Source organism: Simochromis diagramma, unplaced genomic scaffold, assembly GCF_900408965.1.
Source record: "Simochromis diagramma unplaced genomic scaffold, fSimDia1.1 OVJJ01000205.1, whole genome shotgun sequence".
Taxonomy (NCBI): Eukaryota; Metazoa; Chordata; class Actinopteri; order Cichliformes; family Cichlidae; genus Simochromis; species Simochromis diagramma.
In genome coordinates, this window is record NW_024386782.1 from 11,218,112 (window position 1) to 11,230,171 (window position 12,060).

The following is a 12,060-nucleotide window of genomic DNA, read 5'->3' on the forward strand; positions in this document are numbered from 1 at the left end:
GAAAAACAAAACAACAACAAAGCAAAAAATTTCAAGACATGTTTTCTTACAGGTCTTCCTGGTAAGCCTTTAGGTCCTGGGAAACCGGGATCACCTTTATCACCTCGAGGCTGATTGAAGCCTGAGCGGCAGAAATAGTGCACATTCTAGTTTTAAATCTTATTTGCTTTCCATCACTACCAGTAAAAGTGCATTTGAATGGGCAACTCAGATAGAATAAAATTCATCTGTTATGCAGTGCTTGTTACCAGGCGGGCCAGTTTCACCCTGGGGACCTGGAGGTCCTGGGAATCCTGATCCAGTACACTCATAACAGGGATCCCCCTTTTGTCCTGTACAAAGAAACAAACATTTTTTAAAATCTCAATTATTGCACGATATTATTTTATATATGAGATTCAAAGGCCTTGATGACAACTGCACACAACACAGTAGTCTGCTAGTAAAAGTAAGTCATAACAAGTTTGAAATAAATAATAAATACTAACTACAATGGTTTAAAAAATTAAAAAAGAAGGCTTTAAAAACAATCCAACCTTTCATTCCAAACACCCCATCGTATCCCATGAGTCCAGGCAATCCATTCACTCCTTTAATTCCTGGCAGACCCTTGGTAACTCTGTTAGCTACAAACGACAACAAATTTAGTTTCCTAATTACACTTTCAAAAAATTTCCTCTAAATATCTGTATAATTATTGCAGTAGTATGTCATTAATATCCTTCACTATAGTAATTTAGCCTATATCTAAGAGTTTAAAAATCCATATCCACTCTGTTCAATGACTATCAGTGGTCCACAACATACATGCTACAATTCTATAAATAAAAAGCTAAACTTTCAAAGTTATTTGTTTATTTATTTGTTTTGTTAAGCATGATAGATATTGAACATTTAATTAGTTGTTGTTTTGTCTCTTCCACAGCATGTCTTTGTCCTGTCTTCATCCACTCACCCCAAACCAATTGTGACATGACATCTTGCAGTGGGTTTATTGTTAGCATTTGAAGTTATAGTATTTGGGGGAGAACATTTTTGCATACTTCTGTCTTCAGGGATTCCAGGTGGGCCCTGATCTCCAGGAGGTCCTTGGTCACCAGGCTCTCCATCTGGACCCGGAGGTCCGATATAATCAGCCCCAGGCTCCCCAGAATCACCTTTTAGGCCTGGAAAGCCATTGGGACCATGTAGGCCAGGCGCATCAATACCTAATCCTGTGCAGGGTAAAGTGAGAGGCCATGAGCAAGCTTTACAAAATAAGCTTAACATGTGGATGAAGGTACAAAGGATGTTATTCTCTTTCAAATTCTTTCTTCACACCTGGAGGTCCTCGTGGTCCAGGAAAGCCCACAATACCTGAGAAAAGAATAGCCACATGTGTTATTACTGTATGGGCAAGTCAGCTACAATAAAGCAGGGTTTTTTTTCATCGGCTCATGACTGGTGCAGACTTTGACTTTAGGATTTGCTATTCTGTTGTATATCTTCTTCATTAGTTTGTATATTATAGAGTATTATGCACCCCGAGGCCCAGGAAGTCCGGGTGGGCCCTGATGACCAGGATCTCCCATATATCCTTTGATTGGCTCAGTCACATATGTCTGTAAACAAAATTGTATTGGACATTTTAGAACAACAGGAAGTGATGGATTCAAATAAAATCCACAGAAATTCATTCTGTATCCAGAACAAAGACTAATGTAACATTTTTCTGACCATATAAGGACTGTAAAGTAGAAAACTGTCATAAACTCACATCTCCACTTGGGCCAGGCAGACCCCTATTTCCCTTTTCACCCTATTTAGAGGATACAAACAAAGTGTCATGCAAAATATTATTAGCCCTTCAAGAGATTTTGCTTTGGTACTACACCACCTTTACTGATTCGATTTAATACTTTAATGTATAAATGCACATTTTAAAGAATTTAAAGAATCTGAATAATTAGTAAGAAGAAAGGACAACTGACCAGCACTCCTGGCACTCCTGGATATCCTGGATCCCCTCTGGGGCCAGGTCTTCCCTAAACAGAAATATGTTGTATTCAACAGTTGTATTGTTGTATTCAATATATATATATTCAATATCTATCTATCTATCTATCTATCTATCTATCTATCTATCTATCTATCTATCTATCTATCTATCTATCTATCTATCTATCTATCTATCTATCTATCTATCTATCCATCCATCCATCCATCCATCCATCCATCCATCCAGTACTGTTTTTAAGCATAGCAAAACAGTACCACAAATCCATGTGGTCCAGGATCACCATCCTTGCCTGGCTTACCCTGTAAGGACAAATAAGGATAAGCATGAAGATTCATATAAGGTTGAGTTTTTCAGGATGAAGTACATGTTTTTATTTATCTTCTCATAGATTTTTTACTTAGGTCTCAAAAATACAGTTTTTAGACTGTAAAATGCCAAATGTTTGTGATCTTCATGTAAATCTTCATGTTCCTCAGAAAATCGTTGGTTGCCCTCTGCCACCTCTGGAGGGCGACCCCTTGCACCCCGCCCACAACTTGTTTGACCTGTGGTTGGCGCCTCAGGTTAATCAGGTCCCACCTCCAGACTCACTAACAGCTTCTTTCTGTGGGGCTTTCAGACTGTTAACAAACACTATCCCCCCACACCACACCCCATCCCTTCCTACCCACCTCACCAATCATGGCCTGAGTAACCCCCATCACTCAGACCACTCACATATGGACTCTATACTCAGACCAAATCCTTTTGCACTGCTTCCAAGCACTTTGCCCTCCAATGTGTGCCTTTCTCTTGTTTTGTATATATTCCTCTCGACTGTCTTTTGTTTGCTATTTATTCCTGATGTCTTTACTATTTATATATTTTTCACCCTGCACAGTTGCCATGGAGCACCCATAATTTCATTGTACAATGATAATAAAGAGCTATTCTATTCTAAAATAAAAATAGGTAAAATAGGCCTTCAAATAAATATATAAAAATAAAAAAATCTCAAACAGGAATTCAATTCAAATTAAAAATTCTTATTCAAAGACACATATGTGGTCTTTGAAGCAGTGACTTCTAATATATATGAAATGAGAATGTGACCATATCAGGGTTGGAGCTTTTTGAGGACCCTTTTAAGCAATGCTGTGCCCCCCTCAGTCTGAAGACACACTAAAAATATGTAGAATGATCAGTTTCTTTGATTTAGAGACGCTGCTGTTGTCCCTGAACTGGGATGGCCTAAACAGAGAGCTTCAACGGGCTAATAATAAAACTATGCAGCATAATTATGTTTGCTGCTGGTTGCTGCTGTCTTAGCAAAAATAATTTTGATGAAGTGATTACTATAATGTAGATAACCAATGACAGTCTTTTCTCTTGTCTTAAATGGCAACTCGCATTGAGTTTGATGTTGCATCACTGCCCTCTGCTGCTCATCCTCTTTTTCGTGCTATTCATACTGGTGCTGGTAACCCTTTGGTGCAAAGGGAAGGAATGAAAAAATAGGGGGATGTGTGAGAATTGTGGAATATCAGGCACAATAAATTGATGAACCAAATGCCATATGTTTGTACACAGTCAAATGGAAAAACTGAGTGGTAATGGGATGCTGTGTCTTACCTCTGGACCTGGTAATCCTCTGCCTCCTTTTGCGCCTTTACTATATTGTCCATAACCAGGTTCTCCCTGGAAACAGATTAAAATAAGGACAAGAATCAGAAAGTTTCTTTAAAATTAGTGAATGTATTCAGTTGTCTTGAATTTTAATTCTGTACTTACTGTTGAACCTTTGCAGCCCTTTTCTCCTATATCTCCCTTGTTTCCTTTTAACCCCTAAATAAGAATTAAAAAATAAAAGCAACTGAAGTTATGTTCTGATAATTTCAATGACAATATTTCTGTATTAGAGTGGCAGGATGTGGAAAGAGCAGTTCAGGGACCAAATGTTTAGAATTGTATTTTTAAATTGTATTTTTAAATATTATATCTGTATTTACTATGCTTCATTTGTTTTTAATTTTGCCTCATCCTTTTTGTAAGTTTGCTAGTTAATCATTTTAGAAAGGAATCAGAAATCTCATCTCTTTGGTCCCAAACACGGCAGCATGTTTTGACTACTTACCCAGTTGCTTTGAAATGCTTTGGGCAAAACAGTTCTGGCAATGCGCCTGTGATTTTTTTCTCATAGTGTCACTATTCACACATTGGAAACATATGCCCTTCAAGATTATTTTTAAGTAATGTTTTTTCTTTGCCTTCTTTCATCTCTTCCCATTAGTAAACAAATGTTGTTTTTTTGTTCTGTCGATTGAAATTAGCAGGTTAGTGCAGGTTACTGTTCAATCAGCCACTGCAACAGTAGGAAAATATTCAGCCCAGTCACCGAAGAGTGAACAGTGTGACGTGAGAAATCCTTGGGTCATGTTCCAAAACTAGAAAGGCAATGATGATTTTGTTGAAGAGTATTACATGAAATTGTTCCTGTACCTCTAACACGAGACCCCCTGAGACGAGCTCCTTGATCCGACCTTTTGGTCCAGGTGGACCTGGTGGGCCTTGTCTCCCCTGCAACATAAAAATTATATAAAAAAAAACAAGACATAATATACACAACTGTCGGCATGAATTATGATAGAATGCAGACACAATAATAGTGAAAAAGAAACTACCTTAGGTCCTTGAGGTCCTGGGGCACCACTAATACCTTCCTGACCCTAAAATAAAAGTTTGTTTTTCATAAACAAGAAAATTTTATTCATATTTGCTTTTATCAGACAGCTCACGTGAATAGTTTTAGGGTGTGAATAACTCAAGACTCACAGAACCTCAGCAGCTGTGGTTTTACTTTTTTTAACGGACTCATTATCACAATACAAGCTTTCAAACCTGTACACACATAAAGAATTTAATTCTAACAGCATTACCTTTGGTCCTGGAGGCCCTCGACGTCCAGGAAAGCCCTGTTCATAAAGAACTTACACACTTAAGGTTAAACATCACACAAAAAACATGTCATCCACAAAAATCTCAGAAAAAGCTTTGCTTACAACAGATCCCCTTGGTCCAGGTTCACCAGGTTGTCCTTTGTATCCAGGTAAACCTGGATTTCCCTAAAATTCAAGGAAACTTTGCTTTCAATATAAAATAAACATAACTGTTCAAAAATAAATATATATGTGTGTCTGACTGACAGGATTTATTTATTAAGAGAGCAGTCTAAAATGTTACCGGCTGTCCATCCCTCCCAGGTGGTCCACGGGGCCCTGGTTGTGAACTGCCTGGTATCCAAGATTCACCCTATGAAAATGACGCTTCAAAAATGTAATAATACTTTATAGTTGCAGTTAATAAATCTTGTTAGTAACTGGCATCTGTAGACTTTGACTGTCACTTTTAAAAGGTTTTTATCAACCTTGGTAATGTGTTGTGTACCCTAACCCAGACATAACTGCACATATTTCAAACTGGTTAAAAGTCAGTGCTTCCTCTGAAATTCCTCAACTCAGAATTTGTGTCAGAGCTTTGAGAATCCCCCTTTTCCCCCCTGATGGCATGGATGCATGCTTTTTGCTCAGCCACCCTCAAGGAAATGTGATTTTAAGACTGGTAAATGTTGAATATCACAACACAGGAACACATATAGGGGTACACATATACATACATTGCATTTTCTGAAGCTTTTAGAGGGTCAGTTCTTTTAAACACTAGAATCACATTTTCTAGCATTCTTGTGCATTCACATAAACATGAACAGTTCCCAGTAGTTCTTGCCCAAACAATTAGCTTTCTAATTGTAATATTTACATTGGTAAGGATAACTTTAACTAGCTAAGCTTCTTGAATGACAGCCATTGCTGAGCAATTCTGCAGACACATCTTTCCCTGGTACAAAAAGAATTTAGCACAAGGCCATGAAGCGGCTCATCCTTACCTTAGGTCCAGGCTGACCCGGTGGACCCTGTGGATGAAAAACAAATATTCAAACATTTATTTATCAATTGTTCATTTGGGTAATTTTAAATGATGATGCAATGAAATATGATACCAGAGTCACTGAGAAGTGTAGCAACACAGAATAAAAAAAAGGTTTTGTTTTGTTCTTACTGGCAGTCCATCAGGACCAGAGGTCCCATGTGTACTGGGAGGTCCGTCTTCCCCCTTTTGGAAAGTAATGCGTTGAGAACATGCAGTGAAATTACAAACTCTTTAACCTATAATACATTTAAAAATGTGCTCTTTCAAATTAGAAGCCCCAACCCTGACCCTGAAAAAAAGTTCAAAGCATTATAGGTCCACAGCTAATATGCAATATTTTCATACATCTGTTCCATTGCAGCCTGGGGCTCCCGGTGGGCCCGGAGGCCCCTGTAAGCCTGGGACACCCTATATAAAACACAACAGCCATGTATGAGGATCTGAATGAATATGCATGTCTGTGATTCTTACATTAGACTTGTATACACAACAAGACAACTCACTGGTAAGCCATGACTCCCAGCAAACCCCTCTTTGCCTTCGAGTCCCTGTAATGACAGAAGCAAAAATAGCTTTCATTTTTAACATACATGTAGGTGTTACTGACTGAAAGACAGACAGACATTTTTTTTTTTTTTACCGGATCGCCTTTTGGTCCTGCTGGTCCATCATGCCCAGTGTTTCCCTGTCATAGTAGGCAAACTTTTAATTAATCCCTATGGCATGGTATAGCAACACATACAGTCATGTAAAAAATAAAAGTTTCATTCGACTATGAAGTACAAGCACACCCTTACTGACTCCATAGTATTTATCAGGGTAAGTACACAAGTGCTGCTAAATCAAATTAACTTAAATTAAAACTTAAATTAAATTAACAATAATCACCTCTAAAAAGCAGAGATTCTGCAGTTTGCTGGTCTGGAGCATTTAAGTGCATATTAACACAGTGTTCCAACTGAATTTACCCCCGAATCCCACTGCACAGTGCTCAGAGAACATTTCTATGTGAACAAAGCACAAGACTTCTGCAGCAATGACAGACGAGACTGAAGTGGAGATGTTTGGTCATAATGCTCAGAACCACGACTGGTGAAACCAGACACAGCATATCAGTGTTGTGATGCTCCAGTCAACAAGAACTCAGAACTCAACCTGTATAGCAGTGCTGTGGCAGGATCTTAAGAGAGCTGTGCATGAACTAATACCTGCAAACCTCAGTGAGCTAAAGCAACATGTTAGCTGGCGAGTGGGCCAAAATTCCTTCAAAGCAATGTGAGCAACTGATGAAGTCACACAGAAAATGATTTCTTCTTTCTTCAGGCTGTTAAATCATGTGGTGTCCTTAGTTACTTTGTTATTTAATTACTGAATTTCCCGGAGGAACCTATACTACACCATTTCATGTTGATTTTTCCTTTCATTTAACAAGTTCAATTAAAAATGTGTAGGCATATAAGAAATTTTGAATTATATATCAAGTATAATAATATAAGATCTAATTTAGACTGACACTACAAACTGTGTTAATATGAGAAAACTTAATGAGAGTTTAAGTTTTACCTTTAGTCCCATCGGGCCAGTGGGACCATCTGGTCCAGGACGTCCTGGTGGCCCAGGGGAACCTGGATTTGCTGGAAATCCTTTGTCTCCCTGTGTGTGTGAATGTATGAATGAAAAGTAATAGGACACAGAAAGAAAGGACATAAGGTGGCAACCAGTAAACAAACAGCAGCTTCATTGGTATTGTCACTTTATAAGTAAATACATAGCTGCTGTTTTGTGAATGCTTATGAAAATATTGCCAACTATAACTGGTATTGGTACATTTATCAGCTGTATGTGGTTAAAATGAGAGAAATTGCTATATTTATAACTGCAACAAACCTAGTGTGTAAACACACTGAAATATTTATCCATATCCTTCGTAAAGGATATATTTAGCCATACATCCATTTTCTTTTGTTTATTCAAGATATAATTATTATTAATTTGTGGATGCTTGATAAAACTGTACAGTCTACATAACAGTAAAAATGAAAACAATTTACTTCATCATTACATTTAGGGGGTAATGAATGACTAGAGAATTTTATATTTCTATGACGAATGTGTCTATTTGCATATATTCTAAGATGTGTTTCATAATTAAATTATTTGTTACTTTGAAAAATTATTTAATTAGTGGGGTGTACACCGTAGTCATGGGAAGTACAAATCTTGCTTTGAGAAAAAAAAAAAAGAATGAAAGTTTTGTGAAAAGAAGAAATAAGTAGCTGTAAACTGCAGGAGGATGAACTGAGTCTTCGACACAGACAGTGAATTACACACTTACCCTGCTGCCTTTCACTCCATCACAGCGGCACCTTGATCTTCCGTTGCACACACACTAGAAGAAAGTTTACATTTTTTAATTTCTAATGCACAAAATAAAAAAGCAAAATAAAATAAAAACAATTGTGTTTTTGACAAATTGTCAAATATTTGTAATGTAATGCTGCTTCCTCAAAGTCAGTTGTCCTACTCACTGTAAAGTATTTTCATTTTGCATAATACTGCATATACTGCATTTTTTTAAAAAATGCATAAATAGGTGATTTCTCAGTTTTTTCACCGTAGCTTTGGTGTAAAATCTTTTTCCTTTTTTGTTGATTTTTTTTTTTTGATTTTGCAGGCTACAGGTCCTCAAGGCAGTCTTTAATCAGACTTTTTTTGCTAGTATAGTGAGGGACATTCCTTGTACTTGGGGCTAATTTGTGGAGGATTAGCACTTTTAAAGCAATTTGCCTTAATAACATCTCTAACTCTGTGATGGGTTTGTAGCTTAAACCTATTCGCTGGAACGTTCAAGACAATTTAACTACACAGCAAAGCAAGACACGAGTAGGCAAAGTTCTTTATGTTTCTCGTGCACGAGAGAGAACTGGACAAACGCCGTTCCTTCGCTTGACCCCAGTTGCTCTCGTCCGCTCCCCCGTAACACTGCTCTTTTATTGAGGTTACATGAATATACATAGGTTCATTAACATATGACGTCTACATACACACAAAAAGTACCTTGCCTGTGCGTTGTGTAAGTATGTGTGTGTGTGTGTGTGTGTGACTTCCCTAAACCTGCTGGTCTGGAAGTCCAGCAGTTCATCTAAACAAAAGGCACTTAGACTAAAACAGACATGGATACGTTTATCCTACCACAAAACAATAAGAGAAGGTACCACCGTGTGAATGCCAGAACACTCTGGGAGGCACACAGAGTCTCCACAGACTACTAAAGATCAAACCTCTACCAACATGACATTGATTATAAAACTCTAAGCATATATGAGTAGATATTTCTAAGCATAAATGACAATCCACTATATAAACCTGACACTCTGCTGTGTTAAGACCCTCCTGAGTCTCTATTGAACACAGTGGCCTTTAATTAGAAAGCTGCACACATATTTGCTTGTCAACAGCGGAAAAGGTTTAGTGAACAGACTTTAAAAAGTGGTGTAATAAAGTATATAAAAAAGAGTAATCTGCACAGTGTTGTTTGTAGTCTAAATATTAGGCCACCCTTGAGACAAAAGCAGCTTAGCAAGAACAGCGACAATGATAAAACTGTTATACCTAATTACTGGAAATTTATTACATTGGTCATTAAGCTATAATTAATTCAGTTTTTCAGCTTTTTTTTTTTGCACATGAAACAACATCAAACTTTTCCATGACCTACTATAAAAAGGCCCACCAACATAGCACACTGAAGAGTGCTGTACACATTACCTAATGGAGTGCATCAGCAAACAGGCTGAAAAAAAAGCATCATATTTCTTTGGGAGATGTTTAAAAAAAGGTTTCAGGATGCTTTTTTCCAGTAAACAGTCATTAAGGTCCTCACAGAGTTACCAAAAAGAGAAAAAGAGAGTCCTATACAGCATGTCTGTGAAGGTTCTCAGTCATCCAGGTCATCGTAGTCAAAGGAGCTTGCAAAGAAAAGCGTCTGGACTTCTTTAAGTTACTTGAAGACGTTTCACCTCTCATCCGAGAAGCTTCTTCAGTTCTAAGGTCAAATGGTGGAGAGTCCCAGATATAAACCTAGTGGGAGTATCCCCCCACAGAGGGGGCTGATGATCCTCTAATCGCCTGAGCCAAGGTGTGAAACTGGGTGTGGGTCCCAATCAGCCAGAGTTTCGGGTGAGTTCATTGTGAAACCTGGCCCCACCTTATCATGCGAATTCCTGAGATCAGATGGCCCAGGATGTGAGTGGGTGTTAAGGCGTCTGGGAAGGGAACTCAAAACTGGATTATAGATGGCAGAGAGTTGGTGTCGTAAACCACTGCCTCTGTTCAAAGATGGTCGCTCACAGTGGACATAGATGGCTTCTTTCACTCCTCTTTCAAACCATCTGTCCTCTCTGTCCAAAATGTGAACATTGGCATCCTCGAAAGAGTGTCCTTTATCCTTAAGATGCAGATGGACTGCTGAGTCTTGTCCTGTGGAGGTGGCTCTTCTGTGTTGTGCCATGCGCTTGTGAAGTGGCTGTTTGGTCTCTCCAATGTAGAGGTCTGGGCATTCCTCGCTGCACTGTACAGCATACACCACATTGTTAAGTCTGTGTTTTGGCGTTTTGTCTTTCGGGTGAACCAGTTTTTGTCTGAGTGTGTTGCTGGGTCTGAAATGCACCGGGATGTCATGCTTGGAGAAAACCCTCCTGAGTTTTTCTGATACACCGGCTACATAGGGGATGACAATGTTGTTGCGTCTGTCCTTCTTATCCTCCCTCGCTTCCCTGGTGAACTTGATGTTTTTATCCACAGCGTTAATGTACGCAGTGAAGGATTCCACTTCTTGTGTCTTGTCAGCAAAGAGGCACAGAAAAGAAGATCAGACACCAGCGAGGGAGGACTCAGCTGTCCATCTGCATCTTAAGGATAAAGGACACTCTTTCGAGGATGCCAATGTTCACATTTTGGACAGAGAGGACAGATGGTTTGAAAGAGGAGTGAAAGAAGCCATCTATGTCCACTGTGAGCGACCATCTTTGAACAGAGGCGGGGGTTTACGACACCAACTGTCTGCCATCTATAATCCAGTTTTGAGATCCCTTCCCAGATGCCTTAATGCCCACTCACATCCTGGGCCATCTGATCTCAGGAATTCGCATGATAAGGTGGGGCCAGGTTTCACAATGAGCTCACCCTGAAACTCTGGCTGATTGGGACCCACACCCAGTTTCACACCTTGGCTCAGGCGATTAGAGGATCATCAGGGGGTCCTTTTGTCCCCTCTGTGGGGGGATACTCCCACTAGGTTTATATCTGGGATTCTCCACCATTTGACCTTAGAACTGAAGAAGCTTCTCGGATGAGAGGTGAAACGTCTTCAAGTAACTTAAAGAAGTCCAGACGCTTTTCTTTGCAAGCTCCTTTGAGTCCTATACAGCATTACTATTTAAGAAGTTACTGATCTACAGGTTTGAGAAAAATATTCAATGACATTCTTGAACCTATATTTTTTTAGAGGAAAAGAAAAACACTATATTTAGATACAGAATTGAGTTGTTATGTGGTTTTCTCTCGAGCAATGTCGATTAATAAGTCAGTACAGCTCAACAACAAGCCCAGTCCATGCAGGGTGACATGAAGGAAAGCAACACAATTTTTTTTAATCCAGAGTCAGCCACAAAATAGACCATGTCCCATGTGTTTATATTTTAAAAAAAAGACAGTCAGTGCAGTGATGGATTATCAGTGCATGCAAAGCTTAATTTAAAACAGTCAATAAAACTAATAAGGAGAAATAAGAAGGATCTTACCTTTTTTCCATCAGTCATCACCAGCATTGCAGCCAACAGGATTATAGGAATTATGAATGTTGGAGTTCCCATGGCTTTTCTTTCTGCATTTACATCAGTAGTTTGGGAATAACCACAGGCACTCCAGGGGGGATAGGTGTCTCCTTGAGTGCTCTCCTCTGTAACCAGCTTTCAAATTTCACTCATCTACTGCAGTGCTTTGGGTGATGTTAACCTCAATCAAGGTTTCCCCATCTGACTTTATGACTTTAGACAGTACAGCCCGGAGAAGTTGTTTAACTTGACCTTGAACAG

General features: G+C 38.9%; 1 protein-coding gene across 1 annotated transcript in view; it reads right to left on the reverse strand.

Annotated features, from left to right (window-relative positions):
* Nucleotides 1-11,987, reverse strand: part of LOC120727498 (collagen alpha-5(IV) chain-like) — a 31,228-nt gene extending 19,241 nt beyond the window's left edge. The window contains exons 1-24 of the mRNA XM_040021790.1: nucleotides 11,767-11,987; nucleotides 8,301-8,354; nucleotides 7,529-7,618; nucleotides 6,606-6,650; nucleotides 6,469-6,513; nucleotides 6,311-6,373; nucleotides 6,095-6,148; nucleotides 5,922-5,948; nucleotides 5,219-5,287; nucleotides 5,038-5,100; nucleotides 4,915-4,950; nucleotides 4,660-4,704; nucleotides 4,478-4,555; nucleotides 3,770-3,823; nucleotides 3,611-3,676; nucleotides 2,254-2,298; nucleotides 1,971-2,024; nucleotides 1,757-1,798; nucleotides 1,523-1,601; nucleotides 1,321-1,356; nucleotides 1,044-1,214; nucleotides 537-626; nucleotides 249-332; nucleotides 51-121 (exon numbers count right to left, since the gene is read on the reverse strand). Of these exons, the coding sequence (XP_039877724.1) occupies nucleotides 51-121; nucleotides 249-332; nucleotides 537-626; nucleotides 1,044-1,214; nucleotides 1,321-1,356; nucleotides 1,523-1,601; nucleotides 1,757-1,798; nucleotides 1,971-2,024; nucleotides 2,254-2,298; nucleotides 3,611-3,676; nucleotides 3,770-3,823; nucleotides 4,478-4,555; nucleotides 4,660-4,704; nucleotides 4,915-4,950; nucleotides 5,038-5,100; nucleotides 5,219-5,287; nucleotides 5,922-5,948; nucleotides 6,095-6,148; nucleotides 6,311-6,373; nucleotides 6,469-6,513; nucleotides 6,606-6,650; nucleotides 7,529-7,618; nucleotides 8,301-8,354; nucleotides 11,767-11,838 (1,533 nt within the window). The 5' untranslated portion in view covers nucleotides 11,839-11,987. The remainder of the gene's footprint in view (nucleotides 1-50; nucleotides 122-248; nucleotides 333-536; nucleotides 627-1,043; nucleotides 1,215-1,320; nucleotides 1,357-1,522; nucleotides 1,602-1,756; nucleotides 1,799-1,970; nucleotides 2,025-2,253; nucleotides 2,299-3,610; nucleotides 3,677-3,769; nucleotides 3,824-4,477; nucleotides 4,556-4,659; nucleotides 4,705-4,914; nucleotides 4,951-5,037; nucleotides 5,101-5,218; nucleotides 5,288-5,921; nucleotides 5,949-6,094; nucleotides 6,149-6,310; nucleotides 6,374-6,468; nucleotides 6,514-6,605; nucleotides 6,651-7,528; nucleotides 7,619-8,300; nucleotides 8,355-11,766) is intronic.
* Nucleotides 11,988-12,060: the final 73 nt, after the last annotated feature.